A 22003-nucleotide genomic window follows, 5' to 3' on the forward strand; every position below is an offset into this window, starting at 1 on the left:
TATTGTTATGAACTTTATCATTTAAAAAATTCTCTCTTCAATGAAACGAAAAATTAAATGTACTAATGTACCTAACACTCCTTATATTTTTGGGTAAACCTCCAGAAGAGGTGGAGGTAGGAGAAGCCTTTAAATGAAATGGAAATGTCTGCTGATAAAATATTCTACTAGGTATTAAATGTTACCTGTTTTATTTCACTATCACAAAAGCAAAGAAAGGTACAACCAAGAGGAATATGCGCAGCCTGAGCATTCCAGAATTTTCAAATAATTTTTTTTCTAGAGTAGCTTCTCTTACAGAGAAAAGTGAGGACAGAGGAAAGAGCTTCATGCGGAAGAAAATGAAAAAGAGACAGTGATCTTTTCATTATCATCATCTTGGTTTTTGTTTCATTCTTTTATTGCCACTGTAGGACTGAAACAAAAGAATCATTTAACACTTTACCACATAAAAATAATTATCCATGTCTGTAGTGGGAAAATGAATGGAGGTAAGGAATAATTTCCTGAATTATTTTCTGCTATCAAATCCGAAATAGTCCAAGAAATATGGACATGATATTTGTAGTTTGGAAAGTTACTTCTTGCTTAAACATACATTTTAGTTCATGTTTTTTATGCTTTGTGTCTTTGCATTGCTACTTAAAATTTTTGTGCCAAAAGTCCATTGCAAGAATGAACTGCAGTATGTTTAATCAAGAAAAAATTAATAAGGAAGTTTAAAAGTTGACAGGAACATAACCCTACTTTACAAAAGAAATTTTTGGTATTCTTAAGAGATTCAGCTTAATATTCCTTCATCTTTCAGCTATACATCAGAGAAAATCTTTTTAAAGGAAAAATTCTTTTCTATTTTATTGATTGCATTATTGAATACTAATGAAAATTACATGTTATTATGAGACGTAATTGTAAAATGATAGCACTGATCTTTACTAAGTCTTTTAGAGCTTCTGCTTCCAAATGAGGCTTGCCCTCATCAGTGAAGCCGCCAATGTCACCACCCAACAGCAGGGATTCAGTTTGCTTCCTTTTCAAGGAAGCTAGAAATCTGGATTTCCATGTAAAGTCATCTAAGTTTTAAATGATGACAATACATTTTTCGAAATTAAAGTACTGCATGGACCAAACATAACACATCTGCAGGACAGATATAGCCATGAGCTACCATTTTGTACCATGTTTTGGACAAGGGACCAGCACACAGCAACCCCAGTGGAAGCTGCTATCTCCACTTCCCTACGGTCCTCACCCACTTCCCTGTGCGATCCTGGCTGACTTTACTCCTTCCAATTACTGTACAGAGACTCTGGAGTTTGCAGCCCTGGTTTAAAACTATAGACCCTAAAGTTCCATTTGTTGGGTTCCTCACTGTCGTAAACATTTGTCCTCTGATGGTAGGTTTAATTTTTGACACGGCTAACATTACTAAAACTAAACCTGTGAATAAATATGTTAATATTAGTTTGCCCATTAAGAAAACAATGAACACTGAGCCAAGTGATGCACAGATGTGCAAAGCCATTGTCTTGGTCTTCGAGGACTAGAAGATCGAGACAAGAAGGGATTTAACAGGATTAAGAGGTGAGCACTGAAATGAGTGCATGGTGGGAAACCTGCAGGCTTGAAGACAAGTAAATCTAACAGTGAGTGCTGAGGTTGGAGAATAAAAGCTAGATGCCATGATAAGGATAAAGAAAGGCAGAGCTGTTGGAGGACAGGATAAGTTAAATTATTTGCAGAGAAGGGATGCTCAGGCTTGCTATTTTGAAGGTAGAGCAGTTCTAAACTATGAGATGTTGAAGGTTTTACCAGAAAGTAGCTGAAGGGAAGTGGGGCTGAAAGTTAGTCATAAAAGTGGTAGTGACACAAGTCTGCAGTCAGCTCAACGGTCCTTAAAGTAGACACTAAACTCATTGAGGATGATGGTCAAAGACAGGATGGACACCAAGACTGAGACGGGTACTGAAATCAAGGAAGCTCGAATGTTTGCAAGATGAAATGAGGCTGCAGCCAAAGTGGTTTAAGCAGCTGTATGGAAGAAAGTCAGTGATGAAGGGTGGTAGCCAACGAAAAAATAGACTCATTTTCTTATATGCCTTACAAACTGATTCAGTCAAAGAGGATATAGCATTTATTTTGATTTAGAAGATGAGTAAAAAAGGACTTTTTTTTAAAGTTAAAAAGATATTAATTTTACTTATGTTGTTTTACTTATTACTGAATTGAATTAATAATATTCAAACATTCCTTTGGAGGAGACAAATATATGATACTCACTCCTCAACTAGATTTCCTAATGTACTAGGATGAGAGAGAAAGTTATTGCATCAAATGGGGACCGAAACTTGAAAGGTAGTTTTCATTAAAGGAAAAAAAAAAACAAAGTGTGTTTCTAAAAATGTATTACAGAAGTATCCTATAAACAAGACAATTCAGCTTGGTGAGCTGAAAGAAGTGCACAGATGGGCTCAAAAAGAGAAATGAGAAATTTAGGAAAGGTTTCTGTTTGTAAACACAAAAGGTAGGGCCCTCCATCTGGCTCTGAGTGCTTTTATCCAGAGCTGACAAGGTCCCAGGATACTGTCTTCTCTAAACTTCTCTCTAAATGGAAGAGTTAACGGAGAATCTACCTTCTCTCTCTCTGCAGGCCCTGCTAAGATAAACAGGTGTGAAATGTTTTTCTGTTTATATACAGTTCTTAAATAAAAAATTTCTTCAACTCACCCTGACAAATGGTTGTGGTAAACATTCTAAAACCTTTATGGGTTTGCTAAAGCAAAAAATAAAAAAAAAAAAAAAATCAATAAAATAAAGAAAAAGACATATTTCAGATACCATCCAAGTACTGGGCTATGTGTTCTTTATAAGTTTTCACCTACAGGGAAAATACAGATTTCTCCCTCTTATAATTACCAGATCTGGAGCAAGCTAGAAACAAAGACAAATTCTAAAGCCTTATTGGTTAGTAACCAAATGTTGTATTTTTATTACTAAAGAATATTAAAAGAAAGTACCAAGTGCACAGATAAATGCAAATTACATTTAACTTAAAATGTTTGCATGTTTGTTCAGCTATCAACTGAAACCTGGAAAAACTGTTAAGTAGAATTCATGTTTACCTTATACCACATGTATGCAGAGCTTCGTGACATCAAAGAAATTGGGGGAAAAAATAAGACAAATAAGGAGATTAAAATTCTGAGCCATCACTGATATTCTAGGAGAGGTGAAGCAGAAAATATCAAAAGCACATGAATATACTTTCAAAGTACTTTGCATGAACTAAACAGAGGGCGAATTGCCTATGTATACAAAACAGACAAATTATAAAGGTTTTTTTCCCATCTGTATGCTCTAAGTAAGATTCCATGCATTTGGTTAGCTTTATTTTTTATTATAAAGATAGCATATGTTCACTGTTTCTAATTTTTCATGGCCATACAAAACTCTTAACACATGTGCATGTGCATTTTTCCAATTACTTTCTTCGAACAAATTCTTAAAAGTGAGGATGATGGGTAAAATGGCATTTCATTTTAAGACTTTCATCAATCTCCTAAATGGCCCTCCAGAAAGCCATGCCATTTTAGACTTCCGCCAAAAGTCTAAACTTTCCCTCATCATCTCTGACAGAAGCTGACTCTTCTGCTGGCCTCTCCATGGCAACCAGTCTGTCACTTTTAGCACTTGCTCCACTGGGCCTGGAGGTGAGCAAGCTGTCCTCCTTGTTTCTCACTGCCACTTCACACAGCTCTCCTTCCTTCCTCCTTAAATATTGAATCTTATGTCATTGGATTGCACTACTGATTATCCTTCATTGTTGCCAGCATATACTGAAAGACTGAGGATGGCTATTATCCCATACCCTCACCAGCACTAGGTATGTCATTCCTTTTCACCTCCACCAATCTTATATGTGGGAAAATATCTCCACATTGTTCTATTGTGCAAGCATAAGGATCCTCTACGACAGTGATTCTGGAATGGAGAGATTTCTAGAGGACAGAGAAAGGAACGTGTGTAGTTTTTTTTTTTTTTTTAAAGGCTAAAATACCCTAGTTCATAACAAAATGCAGTAAATTAATGACAAAGTATATTGTTGGCTGGTGAGAAAATAAAAAATAGGATGAGAAAACGTCATAGAAAACAAAGGTTTTAAAAGACTGAGAAACATTATACTACAGAATGATGTAAGCAGTTAGTTATCTACAGGTCTTAAAAAAGAAAGCTATGCTGAAATGTGCTAACAAGCCACAGAGGAAAGTGTAAATACTGGGTGTGTTCTGACTATAAGTTGCTGAAATAACAGTAATACAGTCAAAAATACTGAAAGCTGACTGGGTGCCAGGAAGTATGTTAAGTGCACTCACGTAGATTAGCTCATTGGTCCTCACATCCTCGTGAAGCAGGTCCTATTATTATCTACATTTTACAGAGGAGGAAACGAAGACCTGGATAAGTAACCTGCCCATACAGCTAATGAGTCGTGGAGTCAGGACTTGAATCTATACTGTCTGACTCTAGCGTGCCGGTTCTTAAATACTTAGCTATACAGCTTTCTAAGAATTAATGCTTCCACTTTCAACAAAAGACAGAGACTCTGTTTAAAACCTGCAAATAAAAATTCATCCTATAGTTTACATAAATATTATGACTGCTATCTTTGCCAGTAGATTGATTCCCCTTTAAGGACATGCTGGTAAGATTTTTTTCTTAGTTTTAGGTTTCCTAGTTTCTCTAGAATGGTCTTTTTTTTTCAGACAGTTACCTGCTCAGAGTCACTGACAAATTCCAGGTCACATAAATCACACAACCTGAAGTTAAGGAATATCTCTTCTGTTGTTAAACAGATTTTCAGTCAATATGCCCCTCCCCAGGTCTCTTATGCCCAACTCCAGAGGCCAGGGGAGCCCCAACACCTACACCTTCCTACTCCCACAGCCTGGCCCTGACTACCTGCCTTGAGAACGCCAGCTAATCTCACTGTGCCCATGATCCCTGTTTATGTCATCACGAGACAATCCAGGCCCCAGGTTGCTCCTCCCTCATCTCTCGCATGCTCATCCCCGTATGACTGCACGTATTCCAGCTAGACCTTATTTCCCCCTTTCTCCCAACTCCCAAAACCTTTCCACGGTGCCCTCACACTGTAGCATCAGCTAGACCCCCTCCATTCTGAACCTCTTCTCTAAACTTTCCCTCATCTTCTCTAGTGGAAGCTGCCTGTCCTCTGCAGAGCTCTCAGTGGCAGCCAGGCTGTCTTTTTCAGCACTTGTTCTGTTGGGCCTGGAAATGAGCAAGGTGTCCTCCTTGCTCCACCTTCCACATGACTCTGACTTCCACACAGCTCTCTCCTCCCTAAAAGCTGAATCTTAAGAGTCATTAGATTGCATTATCCATTATCCTTCATTGCTGCCAACAACATATACCAATTCCAAATAGCTCTCCTTTATTTCTTGATGATTTCAGCACCTACCTCACTGTCATTTTCTCCAATTACTATTCCTGTCTCATAGTGTGGGAATGCTTACATGCACATAAATGAGCCTCTGATACTTGTCCTCTGAAGTCCTTGAACTCCCCTGGCAAGGATCTAATCCTTCATCACAACTCAGTCGCACATTCCTTTAGTTGTACTCCAGACCATGTATTAACAATAACTGCACCCCTCTCTAATCCAAAATCCGTCCACCCTACATGCTGACCACCAATTCCTGTATTTCCAGCTCCTTCCTTCTAGTACGTAAACTCCAACAATCCCTCGACCTATAATCACCCACTCCTACACATTTTCAGTGTCACTACCTTCCCTTCCCTCCTTATCTAGCTTAAATTCCATGGCAAAACACAGAATCCATCTTCAATTCCTTTGTTCTGCTTTTATTTCACTGTACTCAGGAAAATTGCAACCCTGAATAAATCCAATTCTCTGTCTACTCCCCTCTGGCGCCTGTTGAGCTGAATATGGCTGGAGAAAACACACACCATTACTGCTGCTCAGCAACTACACATTTTCCTAGTCCAGTGGTCCTCATTTTTTTGCACAGAGAATTTTCGTTCCAGAACCATTTGTTGAAAAGATCTTCCTTTCCTCACTGAAGTGCCTTGGTACCTTTGTCAAAAAACTATTGACCAAATATGTGTGGGTCTATTTCTGGACTCTGCAGTTCCACTGTTCCATCTACACACGAATACCACATGATCTTGATAACCGCAGCTTTACAGTAAGAAGTGAAATAAGGGAATAGTATATGTCTTCTAACATTGCTCTTCTGTTTCAAAATTATTTTGGCTACTCTAGATTTTCTATATTTCTATATCTATTTTACAATGAGCTTATTTTTACCAAAAAAAAATTGGCTGGTGTTATGACTGGGATTGCATTGAATCTACAAACAATTTTAGGAGAACGGACATCTTAATAGCATATATTCTGACCCATGAACATATTACATCTCTCCATTTATTAATGCCTTCTTTAATTTCTCTCAGCAGTGGTTTATAGTTTTCCGTGTAAAGGTCTTATACAGTTTGGTTATTAAATTTACCCCTTAGCCTTTCATTTTTTAAAATAAAACTTTATATTTTAGTTGTGGTACATATTATAAAACTTGCCATTTTAAACATTTTAAGTGTACAATTAAGTACATTCACATTGTTGTGTAACCATCACCACTATTTCCAGAATTTGTTCATCATTCCCAACAGAAACTTTGTACCTATTAAACGATAACTCCCTATTCCCCCGAGTCCGTGGTAATCGATATTATACTTTCTGTATCTGAATTTGCCTTTCCTAGGTACCTCATAAAGGTGATCTCATACAACATTTATTCTTTTTTGTTTAGTTTGTCTCTTAGCATACTGTTTTCAAGATTCTTTCATATTGTAGCATGTATCAGAACGGCATTCCTTTTTAGGGAAAGAATACCATTCCATTGCATGCATGCACAATACTTGGTTTACCCATTCATTTGTTAATGAACATTTGTGTTGTTTTCAACCATTTCATATTTTTGTTGTATTGCAAATGGTATATTTTTAGATAGTTAATTCCAATTGCTCATTGCTGATATCAGAAGTGAGCTTTTGATTTGCGCTCACAAACCTGCTCCACCATGATCTTCCCCATTTCACATGATGGCAAATACATCCTTCCGTCTCCTCAGTGCAAAACTTTTGAGACTTCCTTGACTCTACCTTCACCTTTAAAATATCTTTAAAATACACCCCAAATTCAACCACTTCTTACTGCCTCCACTGCAACCTTCCTGGCCCCAGCCAGAAACATCTCTCATCTGGATAATATTCCTATCTGGTCTTTCTAGACTGGTCATATCAAAACAAAAGTCAAGTAATTCATTTATTTACTCCAAAGCATTTGATTGATCACTTTTTAAAAATTATTTAAATCAGAAGCTCTTACAATTGTCTACAAAGCCCTACCCCATTTGTCTTGTTACTTCCCTGGCCCCATTTTCTGTGTCTCTTCTCCTCACTCACTCCACTGCAGCCACAATGGCCTCCTTGCTATTTCTCTAACACACCAGACATGGACCCACCTAGCATCTGTGTATCCCCTCTTCCTGGAATGTTTTGTCCCCATGTATGCATGTGGCTCCCTCTCTTACTTCCTTCAAATTTTTACCCAAGTATCACCTTCTCAGTGAGGTCTATACTGATCAACCTATTTAAATTTGCAACCCGAGCCCCATTCTGGCACACCTGGTCTCCCTTACTCTGCTCTGTTTTTCTTAAATTTTTTACATAAACCTTTGATTCCGGAATAATTTTAGATTAACAGAAAAGTTGAAAAGATCAGGCCGATAATTCCTCTCATCCTGTTTCCCCTAATGTTAGCATGCTGCATCACCAGGGTAGATCTGTCAAAACTAATAAACCATCTGTGGTACATTAAATTAACGAAATTCCAGATTTTATTTGGATTTCACCATTTATTCCACCAATGTCCTTTTTTTCTGTTCTAGAATTCACTTCAGGATTCCCACTGTGTTTGGTCGTCATGCCTCCTTAATGTCTTTTGGACTGTATAGTTTCTCAGTTTTTCTTTATTTTTCAAGAGTTTCACAGCTTTGAGGAGTGCTGGCCAAGTATTTTGTAGAATGTCCATCAATAGGTTTATCTGATGTTATCTTCATGACTAGACTGAGGTTATGGGTTTTGGGAAGAAGACCACAAAGATGAAGTGCTTTTCTCATCACATCATATCTGGGATCTACGCCATCAACATGACTTATCACTAGTGAATGTTATCCCTGCTCGCTTGGTCAAGGTAGTGTCTGCCAGGTTTGTCTGCTGTAAAGTTACTCAATTTTCCTTTTCTGTGCACTACTCTTTGGAAGCAAATCACTAAGTTCCGCCTACATTTAAGAAGGGTCTTTATAATGTTTCATATCACATAATTAATCTTTTATTTCTCACATTTAGAGGTAAACTTAAAAAGGATATGAATTTTTGTCTATTTTATTTACTGATGTGGCTCCAGTATCTGGAATAGTACCTAGTATGTAATAAATATCTATGTAATAATAGATATTTGTTAGATGATAGAATGAAGAAAAGGAGTTTTCCTTGTAATCTGTTCAGGTCGGTCTCCCACAGCATCAATTATGCATCTCCTCACCTAGAAAACCATGTGCTCAGGAAAAAAGTCAGGTATGTCATTCACTCTGAGATATTACTAACATGTAGAGTTACCTTTCTCAGTGGTATCTGCAGCTTTATTAGGGGAAATTATCTTAAAGAATGAAATTACAATGTCAAAATATGAGGCATTAGCAATAGGATTACACAGAGAATATATGTAAACTGCTTAGAATAGTCACTATAAATAACAGAACTCAGAAAAATGTTAACTTTCTCCTATTTCCTTACTCTATATGCAGGTGAGAGAAATTTTGGGGGTACACAGGGTCTTACCCAAAACCTCAAAAACATACTTACTCTACCTACTAACAATCTTAAATTGTTTTCGAAACGAGGCAGAGTATAAAATTTTAACACTCCATACCCCTAAATCCAGTTAATATTAACTTCTTGATCTCTTATTAAAATCTGTTCTCAATCAGATATGCTCTTGAGGTGAATCTATCTAGAATCCTGATTTCCCACATACCTTCCCTGTCCTGAGACAGGTACTCTGGCGGTAGCCACAAATCCGGGTTCCTTTGAGTATAAAGTTGTTCCCAAGGAAGAACGTAGGTTACACTTAGGGCCCTTATTTTGTGATAAAGAAACTATCCTGAAATAGTGTTCTCCACTTTTACGACTTTAAATATCTGTTCAGCAGCTAGTTTAGTAGAAGTTAGTTTAGATGCTAACTGAACTATATATTATATTTTAAATACTCATCCGATGACTAACATACAATGAACATATATTTCTTCAGGCAGACTTTATGACCATAGTTCCAATCACAGAAGCAATTCGGTTTCCCACTAAAGGAAGCACTGTTCTGCATGTTTTTTAAATTTAATGAGTTAAACTGATTTTGCACATTAATTGCTTAATATAATCTCTCTTCAAAAGCACAGCAGCCATGTAGTCCCCTCCTTCTTTAACGGAGTGCACAAACACTCCCCAGACATTTTCATTCTTATCGGTGTAGCTGCTTTAATATAGCTAATTTTACCAAGCACTATTTTCCTGAAGAACAGTATCAGGGATAGGAGTCATATTTTCAAGTCATTAAAATTCCAGCAGTCTCATTTCATTTAAGACACCTTAATTTTTCTCAGGTCATGAATCAGTGAACATCTGATATTAACAGAGCTAAGAAAAAGCATCTTGGATTCCTTTTTTGGAAACAAAGTTTAAAAAACAAACCAGATTAAGAACCATGGCCAGGAAAATCCTTCCCAGCTGCTATGGAACAGAACCTTAATTCAAAGACAAACTAATTTATTAAGAACTCAAAAAATCAGCCAAACATGGAGAAGAAAAGGCTCTGAAGTAGACTAAGAATGGCAAGCTGTTTTCTTTTCTGTAGATTCAGGTAGAGTAAAACCTTTTCGCAAATCTTACAAAAGAAGAGAAAGTTGAGATGTGATCATTATGTTTATTATTTTGTTTATTTATGCCTTATGCATATATTGATTGCTTATGGTGGGCCAGGAACTATGGGGAGCTCAGAATTTACAAAAATCAATAAGACAGGGATTCTATGCTCAAGAAGCTGACGTATGGAAGAGAGAAAGATATGTTCTGTGTGGTCCCAGGAAGAGACCAGTAACAGTGGTTGAAAGTTAACAGTATAAAGAACTTTCTAAAAATTAAACTGTTCCAAAATTGAACAGCCTGCATCTCACATGTCACATCAATGTCAGTGTTCAAATAGAAACTGGGAATCAAGTATGAGTGAAAAAAATTGATAAGATGGTCTCTATCTTGGGTAATTTCATATTGGTGACTTCCTGTCTGCACTAGAAAGCAGAGAAGAAAACTCTAGGCACCTTTTTTAAAACCCAAGTGAGATAATTCTATTCTGAAGACTGAGAGCCAATCATATCTACTTTAAAACTATCTAAAGTACTCATGGGTGGCCCTTCCTCTCCTCCAGTTGTTCACTGTTCTCTCTATATTAGGCTTTGGGTTTCTCAGAAACTCAATTCGTGCTTCATACTATTTTTTTTTTTTGTTCTTGGCAGGAAGAGCCTGGCTTTGTATAACACCTGTTAGTCAGGATATAACATTTTTATTGGAATACATTCATTGGTTTGATTTCAGCACAATACTTAGAGCATGGCTTGAAAACAAATATTAACTAACTCAATGTTTATTGCTTAATATACTGAGATCAATACTACTTTAATGAAAAGCTGAAATAACAGTTGCAATAAAGTTACTCATATGGCAAATCAAAAATAACCTCCATGCAAGTAAATAACTAATCTAACAGTTTTGAAAGGATGTAAAATTTTTTAAACGATTAAGTAGCAAAAATAAAAAAGATAGAGGTTTTCTCTTGCAAATAAAACATTTTTATGGTCATATCAACGATCTGAAAAATATAATTGAGTGATATTTGTCTTAATGTAACTAACTGCATTTCCTATAAGATCATTAAGAACTTTATTTATAAGACAGGTAATTTTCTAAACTCCTCTTGGTCCCAGGAGGAACTATTCCTGTAGCTTTTCCTCTCCCATAAGGTTTGTGTCCTGTAGCTTTTCCTCTCCCATAAGGTTACCTCTCCCATAAGGTTTGTGTTACTTTCAGAAATATCAGTAATACATGTTTACTCCTTTAATTTACATACTTGTTCAACATGTGTTCAATATTCTATACCTCTTTATAACAGTTCATTTTGGAGTGCCTTAGATTATAAACTCCCAGTAACAGAAATATCACACAGAAAAGAGCTAAGGGATGGATAGCTGCTCAACCTAAGACTTCTGGATGATGCCTACATTAATTATCAAATAAAATAATTCATTATTTTTAATTGCTTATTCTCCAATTCAAAGTGATGATTTATATACGTAGCACAAAGTCAAAGCATGGCACAGGGAAACGTTTAATTTTCCTTCAGCGGAAATGGCATGCCAATCTACGGTACAAAAGCAAAGACATTTCTAAAAACCCAAATCAGGCAAAACAAAGGTAATAACTAAGAGTTCTATTACCACGTAGCTAAATGCAAAACACGATCAGTGATACAGTTAGGACAGATGTGTTCCAACCCCTTCACAGCTCAAGAGAGTAAATGAAGAAAATGTAGATACTTCAGTACAGAACATCTTTCCTAGATGAGAATGAGATGGAAGTCTACTGTGACATGATACCAAGTATCAAGGAACAAATACTTCACTGTGAGCAAGACACAGTGCAGGATGCTGTGAGGCAAGCAAGGAAGGGTGCTGTTTATACCAGCCAGGTTGCTTAGCCTCTTGGAGACTTCGTTTCTGATCTGACAAGTGGAGATTATAATCTTGTAACATGAGTATGAAGAACAGGGCAGTAATGGAAAGCCCCTAACCAAGTGATCATCTCACAATGGTAGCTGTACTTGCTATAGTGATGATGACCAGGATGCAACAGCATCGGCAACAAAGGCAATGGCAGTCCCCGCCCTCAGAGAGCTCACAACAAAGATGCTGAATACACTGCTTACGTGCCTGCCCTTCCACGTTCATGCTGAGCCTTGCCATGCCTCTTTCCTACAGACTGCAAGTGTGGCCTCTGATCCCTTCTCAACATAAAGTTCTAGAAAACAACAAATTGAAGTTTTCACAAAACACAACGCCAATCTGCTATCTTGACTTTAGAGTATGGTCGTGAAAATACAGCAGGCAGACAGTCCAAGTTTTTTCACATGTCAAGCACTTTTCTAGATATTTTTACATCTGTTATTTCATTTAATCCTCTCAATCATCCTATGATGCAGATATTGTTATTAGCCCCACTTTTCAAATGAGAAGACGTTCACAGTGAAAAGTGACAACAGCTAACAGTAATACTAGAGTCACAAGGCAGTTTTAATCACATGTCAAATTAGTGGTATGGGTGCTAACTGGTATAAATTCAGAAAGGGAGAAAAATTATGATTGTGGGACCTGAGAATATTTCACAAAGAAGGAAAAAATTACAGCTGAAGAATGAATAGGATCTGCCCAAGCAGAGAGGACAAAGGAATTACAAGTGAAGGAAAGAATGTGGACAGGTTACAAAAATGGGAAAGTAGGACAGAAGAACAGTTGAACGGGAGTAGGGAATTTGGGTCAGAAAATGAAAGACAAAGCTGGAAAGTTAGGTGAGAACCAGTGTTGGAAAGGCTTAAAATCTTAAAGTATTTACCTGAGGTTTCATGAACGTTTGCCATTCCTAAGTCAGTCCTTAGTTTATCATGCTCAATAACATTGGCAAGCAGGGCCTGCGCACATGCGGTTACCTGAACATGGTGAATACAAGCATCTAAAAAGCCTCTAATAACAAAAGTTTCTCCACCACCAGTTTGACAAGGTACCTAAAATTCTGAACTGAAGTTAACATACTGATCACTTGTACTTGACATATGATCGACTAGGTACAGGCCAAAGCAGTGGTTCTCAAACTCTAGAGGGCTTCAGAAACATCTGGAAAGCTTGTTACAGTACAGATTGCCAGCCCCATACACTAGAGTTTCTGACAAGCATGTTAAGCATGTTATGGGTGAGGGACAAGAATCTGCATTCCTAACCAGTTCCCAGGTGATGCTTGATGCTAGTGGTCCAGGAACCACACTTTGAGAACCACTGACCTAAAACAATAGAATCCAGAATGGGTAAATCCTGATTGGGGTGAGAAAAATGTTGCATGGGGTTGTCTTAAATAGCTCATGAAGGGACTCCTGAGCTAACAGGAAGAGATTAGGTATGTGGACATGCTATAACAAATAGGTTTAGCACAGAGACTATGGACGCTTCAAAGAAGCAACTTAAAATGTCAGCTCTGGTAGACTTAAATTCATCCTCTTGATGCTTAAACATACCAAGAGGTCATTCTTGAGTACCGTTTTGAACAAATTATCACAGAAACTATATCAGAATTCAATGGCATTTATCAAGTATCCAAGATATTGAATTTTCGTTTATTCTGGCCCATCGATGTATTTAAATACTGAGAGGATTTACAAAGAAAGTAAATGTGTATTATTCTTCTTTATTATGTTCAGGGAAAAAGAGTGGGGGAAATATTAAAACAACATTCCTGCAATTAAAGCAAACACAAAAAATTCATTAATAAGAAATCAGCTACAGAAGTACAAAGAAAAGAAAAGGGGGTCTCCTATGAACTAATAAAGTGATAACGTAACTAGTCTTCTATGAAGCACTAAATGCTCTCATGTTGATAAAGTCTGTATATGAAAAGCTTTTACTTTTAGTTTTTTTCTGAGTTTTGTGTCAATATTAAGATTGCATTTTCTATTTCACATGGATAGTTCCCCCTCCATATAAAAAGTTACTGATAGCTCCTGTTCTTTTTTAGTTATCTGATTACATACTTTAAAAAGCGCTTTTAATCAAAATAATGCAAATAGAATAATTCTTTCAAAAAAGAAATAGACAGATCTAAAAAAAGTAAACATCATTAAAACAAAAATCTATATATACAATATAAAAGAAAGATGATTAAATGCAAGATTAAAGTGATAAATTTAATAGAATTAGTTATATAATTCTCACAGGACTGTGTTTGCATACACAAACATCATTTAGAAAAGTTAAAAGTCCTAAGGCTGTCAACATATATCAATATTTAAAACATAAGATAGTTCTTCCTTAAAAAAAAATTTTGTGAATGAATATTCTAGACTTAGTAAAGGAGGAAATACAGACGTGGACTCAGAATATTTTTATATGATCTAACTTCTACACCACTTTGTCCTTGATAGCTCCTATTCTTATAGCTAGTTTCGACATTTTCACCTTCTCTTTTTATCCATAAACATTTATGGTGTGGGACAATTTTGAAACTTGAATTTATACATCTTTGAACATTTCTACAACAGTCAAATTTGGCAGGGAAAAAATTTTTTTTTAATAAAGGGAGCGCTGCCTTGAAAAGATAAGGCAAATGAAGAAAAAGCTTCATATTTCACCTCTTGAGAATTCTGCTTCTTTTTAATTCTTCTGGGGAAATTTTTAAAAATCATTTTTTTTTTCATTTCATACTTAAATTTGGTTTCCTGCTCTCAGCTGAATATCAACAAATCTCAAGTTAATACAAATGCTTCCAGGTTTCCATCTCTCAGACACCAAAAAATGCCATATACAGACATGTCTGGTTCAACATATCAACAAATACATTGCAAGTGTAAAATGAAGCTGCATGATTAACCCTTTCTAAAAGTCCACTTGTGAAGCTGATGAGGTGCTTGCTGTTCTCTTAGTCAGCAGTAGCAAGAAAGAGGAAACTGTGATCCACAATGTCATTCTTTTCCCTCTCTACTCCTTGCTTTGATTTCTGCCTAAGCAGTTTGGTTTGATCTCAGCTAACTGGATTTTACCAAAAAGATACAATAATGGTTTATTTTCTTACCTATATATCCTTAGATCATATTTTTTCTGTTGAAAACTTTTAAAAAATAGTGCACTGTAAGTAAATCTAGAACTAACATAAACAAGCCAAATTACCACTAAAAATCCTACGGCGCTGCTATGAAGAGCCATGGAAAAGTAAACACTAAACATTTTAGAGGCACATATTGAGACTGGAAAATTAGTGATTTGTGACATACTAAAGAGATTTATAAAACTCAATTCACTTGAACATCCTTAGTGACGAATTACCAGAGGTATAATTTTTGAGTATTTACTGATTATAAAAGTAAATATAAATGGGTCACAGGGTGTTTACATTTGTCAAAACTTAGTGATGTGTACTTCTTGTATGTAAATTTTACCTCAAAACAAAAACAAAACTGTAAACACATAATGAACTCTATTAAGAATATGCATGCCTTAAGGGAATTTAAGGGGAAATACACTGATGCCTGTAACTTATTTTGAAATGCATCAAAGTGGACTGAAGGATGAAAGACTACATAGCTGGATATATATGCAATAAAGCAAGTATTTATGTTCATGACAGACCCTAGATGGTTGACATACAGTTGTTCGCTATAAGACCCCCTTTCAACTTTCTTTTTGAAAATTTTCATAATAAAAGGTTGGGGAGAAAAAGAAATGATACCATCACAGAAAAATGTGAAAACTAAAGGAAATATAAGCACGATAAAAACACTATACAGACACCAAGCAGACACTTAGGATCATATTAAACATTTTGCAACTAACTTGCTTTTACCACTTATGAGTATATTACAAGCATTTTCCTAGCTCTTTAAATATTCTTCCAAATGCAATAGAATTCATTTTTTTCAGCTTTATTGAGGTATAATTAACAAAAAAAAAACCCTGTAACATATTTAAGTGTATAACACGATTTTAATGTATGTATATATTGTGAAAGTTTCCCACAATTGAATTAACACATCCATCACCTCACATATTTATTTTTGCATGTGTCTGTACCATGCACCATGATTTAAAAGATAATTTGTTGTAGGACACTTGGGTTGTTTCCAGTTCTTCACCATTATACATCTAAGATGAACTGCCTATTATATCCATCTTTCTGCCTATTTCTGAATATTTCCTACTTCCTAAGTCTCAAGAATAAAATTTCTAGCTCAAAGGAAGTAAATATTTTAAGATTTTTGATACATTTTGCTAAACTCTAAAAATTTACCAATTTACGTTTGTAACAGGCACATATCATAGATCATAGCTATCTGGATGTATGATATTTAATTTTAAATTAAAAGCTTCTATAAATAAAATTTATCTATACCCATTCTTTCTCTCAAAAGAACAAAGGCTAATTTTTTTTAAAAGTCTACAGTAAACAAATCTAGTATCCAAACTTTGGATTCTAAATATCATACTTCCAAATCGTGTACCCTGAATTAGGGCATCTTTAAAAAAATGGCTGACTCCAGGAATGGGGTAGCAACTAGATAATCTTTTTGTGCTAAAAAGTAAAGAAATGCTAAAAAAATGATGATGATGAAGACATATCAAAAGGACACAGGAGTCAATTTGAAGGGACCTTTACTGGGTAAATTGGGGACAATTTAAGCAGGAAAGTGAAAAACAATAATAATGGGCGGTAATATTTTGAATTTGGAAAGGAATCTATAAGTCTATAACGAAACAATAAGTAAATGAATAAGTGGATGAATAAATAAGTAAAGAAAGTCAGGAAGGAGAAAAGGAAGAAAAGAAGAAAGGCAGACTCATTTATGTTAGAACTTTTTGCTTTCTACACAGTAACTGTCATAATATTTGATTCAAACAAGAATCACCAATGGATGGTAATAACATCGGGTAATGTTTATTGAGGGAAGATATTTACATAGCCTCAAAGTATCTTCCAACAACTTAATTATTAATTACTAAAGTAAAATAGGTATTTTTACTATGGAAAAAAGGAAACTCAACAGATATATCAACTGAATGCAATATGTGATCCTGGAATGGATCCTGGGTTGGGAAAAAAATGCCATAAAAAGCCATTATTGGAACAACTGGTAAAAATTTGAATATAGACTATATAATAAGTAATACTGTATCAGTGTTAAATTTTCTGAATTTGATAGCTGTATTATGCTTGTGTACTTAGAAGATGCTAAAATATTTAGGGATAAAGGTGCACAGCATCTGCAATTTACTCTCATGGTTCAGTAAAAATAAAATATGTATGAATATGTATAAATCAAAAACATACTGTAGAGAGAGAAAGTGAATGTTAGAAAATGTTAGTAAGTGGTGATTCTAGGGAAAGGATATGATAGAAATCATGGTATTATTCTTGTAATTTTTCCCTTGGAAAAACCATAAAAGTTTTTTTAAAATAAAGTTTTAAAGAACTACCAAGATTTTAAATAAATGCCATTTTTCTTTATTTTTTTCTAAATTAGAAAAATAATATATACTCACTAAAGCAGAAAAAGATAATACATACTTACTAAACTAAAGAGCTACAGATAAAGTGAAAATAGTCTTCCTCTATCCTCTCACATATAATCAAAGTTAAAGAGTTTGGTATATATTTCTCCATCTTTCACTAAGTTCATAAAACATATTTAATCAGGCATCAGGTCATTCTTAAAGAGTTACATGAGTGAGCTACGAACATATTATTAAACGTTCCACTGCTTCTAAAACTCATTGGCAAAAATGACCAAGTGACATAGGACTGCATCTATAAATTAAAAGAAAATCCAGAGCTTATTACCTTTATCTTACCACTTAGAAAACATCTAGCCAGCAAGCCAATACACAGTTCATAAAGTATAACAAAAATTTATATGAGAAATGCATATTTCCTTTCCAATAACTGCCAACCCCTAGCCAAAATTTTCTACATCTTGAATTGTTGATGTAGTAAGTGTAGGGATGCAATATTGCCTTACGATAATTTACCATGTCTCTTTATCACTGACAATACCAAGCCCCAAAGCTGAAAAGAAGTTTTTATTTTCCCTACTTACAAGTTTATGAGTTATGTAACTGCAGTTTACTATAATTGACTCAGTTTCTGAACAGTACCCACTCAGGTTAAATGCCTATGCCAGAGCAGAATCTGGCAGTTTCCAACTCCCACTTTCACTCCTTTCCTGTGCTTTCCTGTGTCATTTCTTGGCTCTTTCAAAGATAGTCAAAAAGGTAGTAAGTACAAGTGTGGGTGGAGTGGGTTGCAATTACTGTTTTCCTATCAAAATCTATTTCACGTTTCATAAAGTCTCATATCTAACAATCATATAAAAACATGTTCGTTGTACTGAAGTTGCATGACCTAATGTTTAAAAATATTAACACGCATATACTTCTTTGACTAAAATTAATGAAATGAGTTTATTTTCTACTCTTACTTGGTCAACTAGAAGTTTCAGAGTTTAAAAATAAAGAACAAGGGGCCTGATCTCCTGGATTTCTCTTGCCCCTCCTGGGCTCAGAACATTTCTCAAAGCTCTATCCCCCAATCTATACAAAGGGGATAATAGTGCTTGCCTAGTAAGGCTTTAAGAGTTCACTAGATAAAAAGCTGGATTCGATGCAGAATAAGAAATGGTTTTATTATTTGGCTACTATTAAACATTTTGTAATTAAGAAATGAGAAAACTTTTTCTATATAGTACCTTTCTGTTTTGTATGCACATTGGCTTTAAAAGTTATCACTTCCTAAGCTGTCCACAACCTATAGATACCCTAAGGCAGTTGTATCTTAGTCCTCTGGCCTGGCTTTGACAACTGTAAACACAGCCGGTGACCACCCAATCACACAGCACTGCTGGTAGGACATACCACAAAGTGCTGCCATTTGGTTTTCCTTCTCTGATCAATTGCTATGGCTCACTGGCATCAATTAAGGGGGGGCGGGGCGGGGGACCATGAAATGTTCAGGGAGAGTAAAAGATATTTATGGAAAACTTCACTTTAAAAAGATACTGAAAGAACAATAATTAGCCAAAATAGGACATTAACAGAAAAGACCAAACCAAGCCCTAGAAGGTAGCTATTAAAAGTTACCAATGCCACTGAGCCCCTGCAAGTCAGTGCCACAGTTAGTTTTATTCTCCAGGTACTAAAGTGAATTTGGGAGTGATGCTGTATCACATTCCAAAGAAAGACAAAGGGCCATGAATTTTGAGCTTGACTAGGACCAGTGCAAATCCCAGATCCTGAAAGCCAACACCCTATCATGATTTTACAAGTAGGGCAGCTCTGCCTAGCACCCGTTAATTCTTTATTAAACAAAGTCCATCACTTTTGGCTTCGAGTAGAGGTGAAATCCAAGAAACTGGTGATGCTTATATTTTAGTAGAAAATGCTTTTTATGTTTTAAAAGACAACTCCTGATGACCACAAATTCATGAACAGAAAAATGGAAAGGGGAAGAGAACTTGACACATTACTCTTTACCGACCCCTATTGGATGACCAAGGGAAAAGAAAAGTGAAATCTTACCTCCCCTCAAAGGATAGCACAGAGAACATTCGGTCTTTCATGCCATGGAAAGAAACCCTCTCAGTTCAGATGACCCCTAGTAGAACTCAACCCTAAAGCACATGCAGCAATGATTTCTATTTATGGGGCTGCCGGAATGGAAATTGGGAAAGGGCCTTGTGGATCAGCCCCAAGGCCTTGCCAGGTCCCTGGCAGCCTGTGACCTCTGACTCTATGAGGAAAAGCTTACATAAGTGCTATTGTGACCATTTCTGATAGCAGGAAACGACCTTACCTCTTTCTCTATTTTGAGTAGCTTCTTCACAGCCACCTCCTTGTCCTGTGATATCCATTTGGCTCGATAAACACTCCCGAAACTTCCTCCACCGCAGTTTTCAAAAAACTGCAAGTCGTCAAATTTAATTTGCACAAAGGAGGTACCGAGAGACGACATTGCATAATGACAAAGTATTATACTTCCACAAAATCTGCAGAAAGAAAGTAAAAGAAAAGTTGGATTACAGATATGAAAAATCCTCTGAATCCCACTTTAGATAATGTGTAATGAGTCTTATGAAACTTCCAGAAAGAACCTTGATGACTCAGGAGAAAGAAAACCAAGACTATAAACAAATCAAAATGAAAACACTTACCCTGGCAGCCCGTGCAAAATTCAACAGCAACTTGCCCAGACTCTGAAACACAGCTGTCCACAAAGAAATGGCTCAGATTTCTTCCCTGACAAAACCTGTAGCAGTACTTCCTGCACATCCCGAGGAGTTCTGCCTAAAGGCTACTGTGTCACCAGGTCTCCTATCATGAGGCCCTGACAAACGGGAAGATTGCTTTCAACAGCGAGCTTGCACAGCTCTTCTGGCATCCGAGGCACGCCATCCTCCACCTTGTGCTCACAAAATATACATAATCTAAGCAACTGAGCATCCTATGGCATGGAGAGCCAAACGCTGCAATCTGAACACACGTTCAGTGTTTAGATTCCAAAAGCAAACGTTCAGCTTAGGGATGATAGAAAAGCTGGCCAAGTGTTTTCTGAAGTGGCTCCCTGGACCGTATACTATAGCAGAAACTTAATTAAAGAGTAGAAAACTTGCCCTTGATTACAATATATTAAGTCATCCAAAGAACTCTGCCAAGAATGTTTTAAAAAATATTGTTTGTTTCCAGAGGAACAGAGTTCCCTTCCCAGAAATTATTACAGTGGTATTTTTCTGCAGTCTAAGATGTTTTACTATTCTCCAGGTAAGTGGTCATCCTTCATACCCCATGCCAGACCACAGATTAAAAAGGAAAAATGAAACGAAAATACCCAAACGAGAAAACAAAGAACTAAACTTTTGAACCAGCATAAAAGGTAGGTGGATAAAAAATGTTTGTATACATATTCTTGCCAAAATTGTAAACTAGAATCTTATAACGAGGGAGCAAAAAGACAAATTCATACATATAGGACAGTCTCCAAAACAACTGGCCTGGGTTCCTTATAATTGTCAATGTCATAAAAGACCTTTCTTAAAAAATGTAGGGAAACTTCCAGCATGAGGAGGATTTAAAGAACTATGATGACTAAATGCAATGCATGATCACTAACTGGATTCTGGATCAAAAAAAAAAAAAATCTACAGAAGGTATTATTGGGATTTTAGGGTAATCTGAATATTAACTACATATTAGATAATATTAAATTATCCATGGCAAATAATGGTATTTTGGCTTTGTATGAGGATGTCTTTGTTCTCGGGAGATATACTGGGAGATGTATATCTCCCAAATAATTTAAAATGGTTCGACTCCTCATCTTCAGAAAATGGTAAAGAAAGGAAGTGAATATGGCAAAAAATGTTAACAACTGACAAATCTAGGTGAACGTTATATGGGCATTTTGCCACTCTTCATTTTTCTGTGGGGTTTGATTGTTTTCAAAATAAAAAGATGAAGGGGGCAGTTTGGATCTATATAAACTGATAAATTTTCTTTATAATCATCTTGAAGCTTTTCTGGGTGATGTAAATAGCTCAGAGATCTTAATGTGCAGCTGACTAGCAGTGCCATTTTAGGAACATCAGGTCATTGAAGAATGCTGATTTCTTATGCAAAGTTAAACTCAGCTCTACTTTGGAGAGAAGGCAAGAGGGAGGACTTTATCCTCTAAAGTTTAAAAGATAGCTTATAAAAGAGAGCTTAGACTCTACATAAAAATGCAGGCAGAGGGGGACCATAGTATCCAAATACAGTCCATACACATATTTGAGTCAACAATTTATCCTACTGACTTTCGCTTCAATTCATATTCAGTTAATCATAAAAAAAAATGTAGATACAATTTAGGAATGCACCAAAGATAGGTACATAGAATACGCAAGCTAAAAACTACCACATGCAAGATTCCTTCAGTGTTACAGATGCTAGTTCTATATTTTTATTGATCATTTTTATTTAGATCAATGTATAAAAAATAAAATAGAACTCCC

General features: G+C 36.0%; 1 protein-coding gene across 2 annotated transcripts in view; it reads right to left on the minus strand.

Annotated features, from left to right (window-relative positions):
- MAP3K20 (mitogen-activated protein kinase kinase kinase 20) overlaps window positions 1-20051 on the minus strand; it is a 143829-nt gene extending 123778 nt beyond the window's left edge. Inside the window, exon 1 of one of the 2 annotated variants that reach the window (XM_011357416.2) lies at window positions 19810-20030. In XM_011357416.2, coding sequence (XP_011355718.1) covers window positions 19810-19968 — 159 coding nt within the window. In that variant the 5' untranslated portion in view covers window positions 19969-20030. Of the gene's footprint in view, window positions 1-19809 lie in introns of both variants that reach the window. The other variant, XM_011357424.1, reaches the window with a different exon arrangement.
- Window positions 20052-22003: the final 1952 nt, after the last annotated feature.

This window comes from Pteropus vampyrus, unplaced genomic scaffold (genome assembly GCF_000151845.1).
Source record: "Pteropus vampyrus isolate Shadow unplaced genomic scaffold, Pvam_2.0 Scaffold2, whole genome shotgun sequence".
Taxonomy (NCBI): Eukaryota; Metazoa; Chordata; class Mammalia; order Chiroptera; family Pteropodidae; genus Pteropus; species Pteropus vampyrus.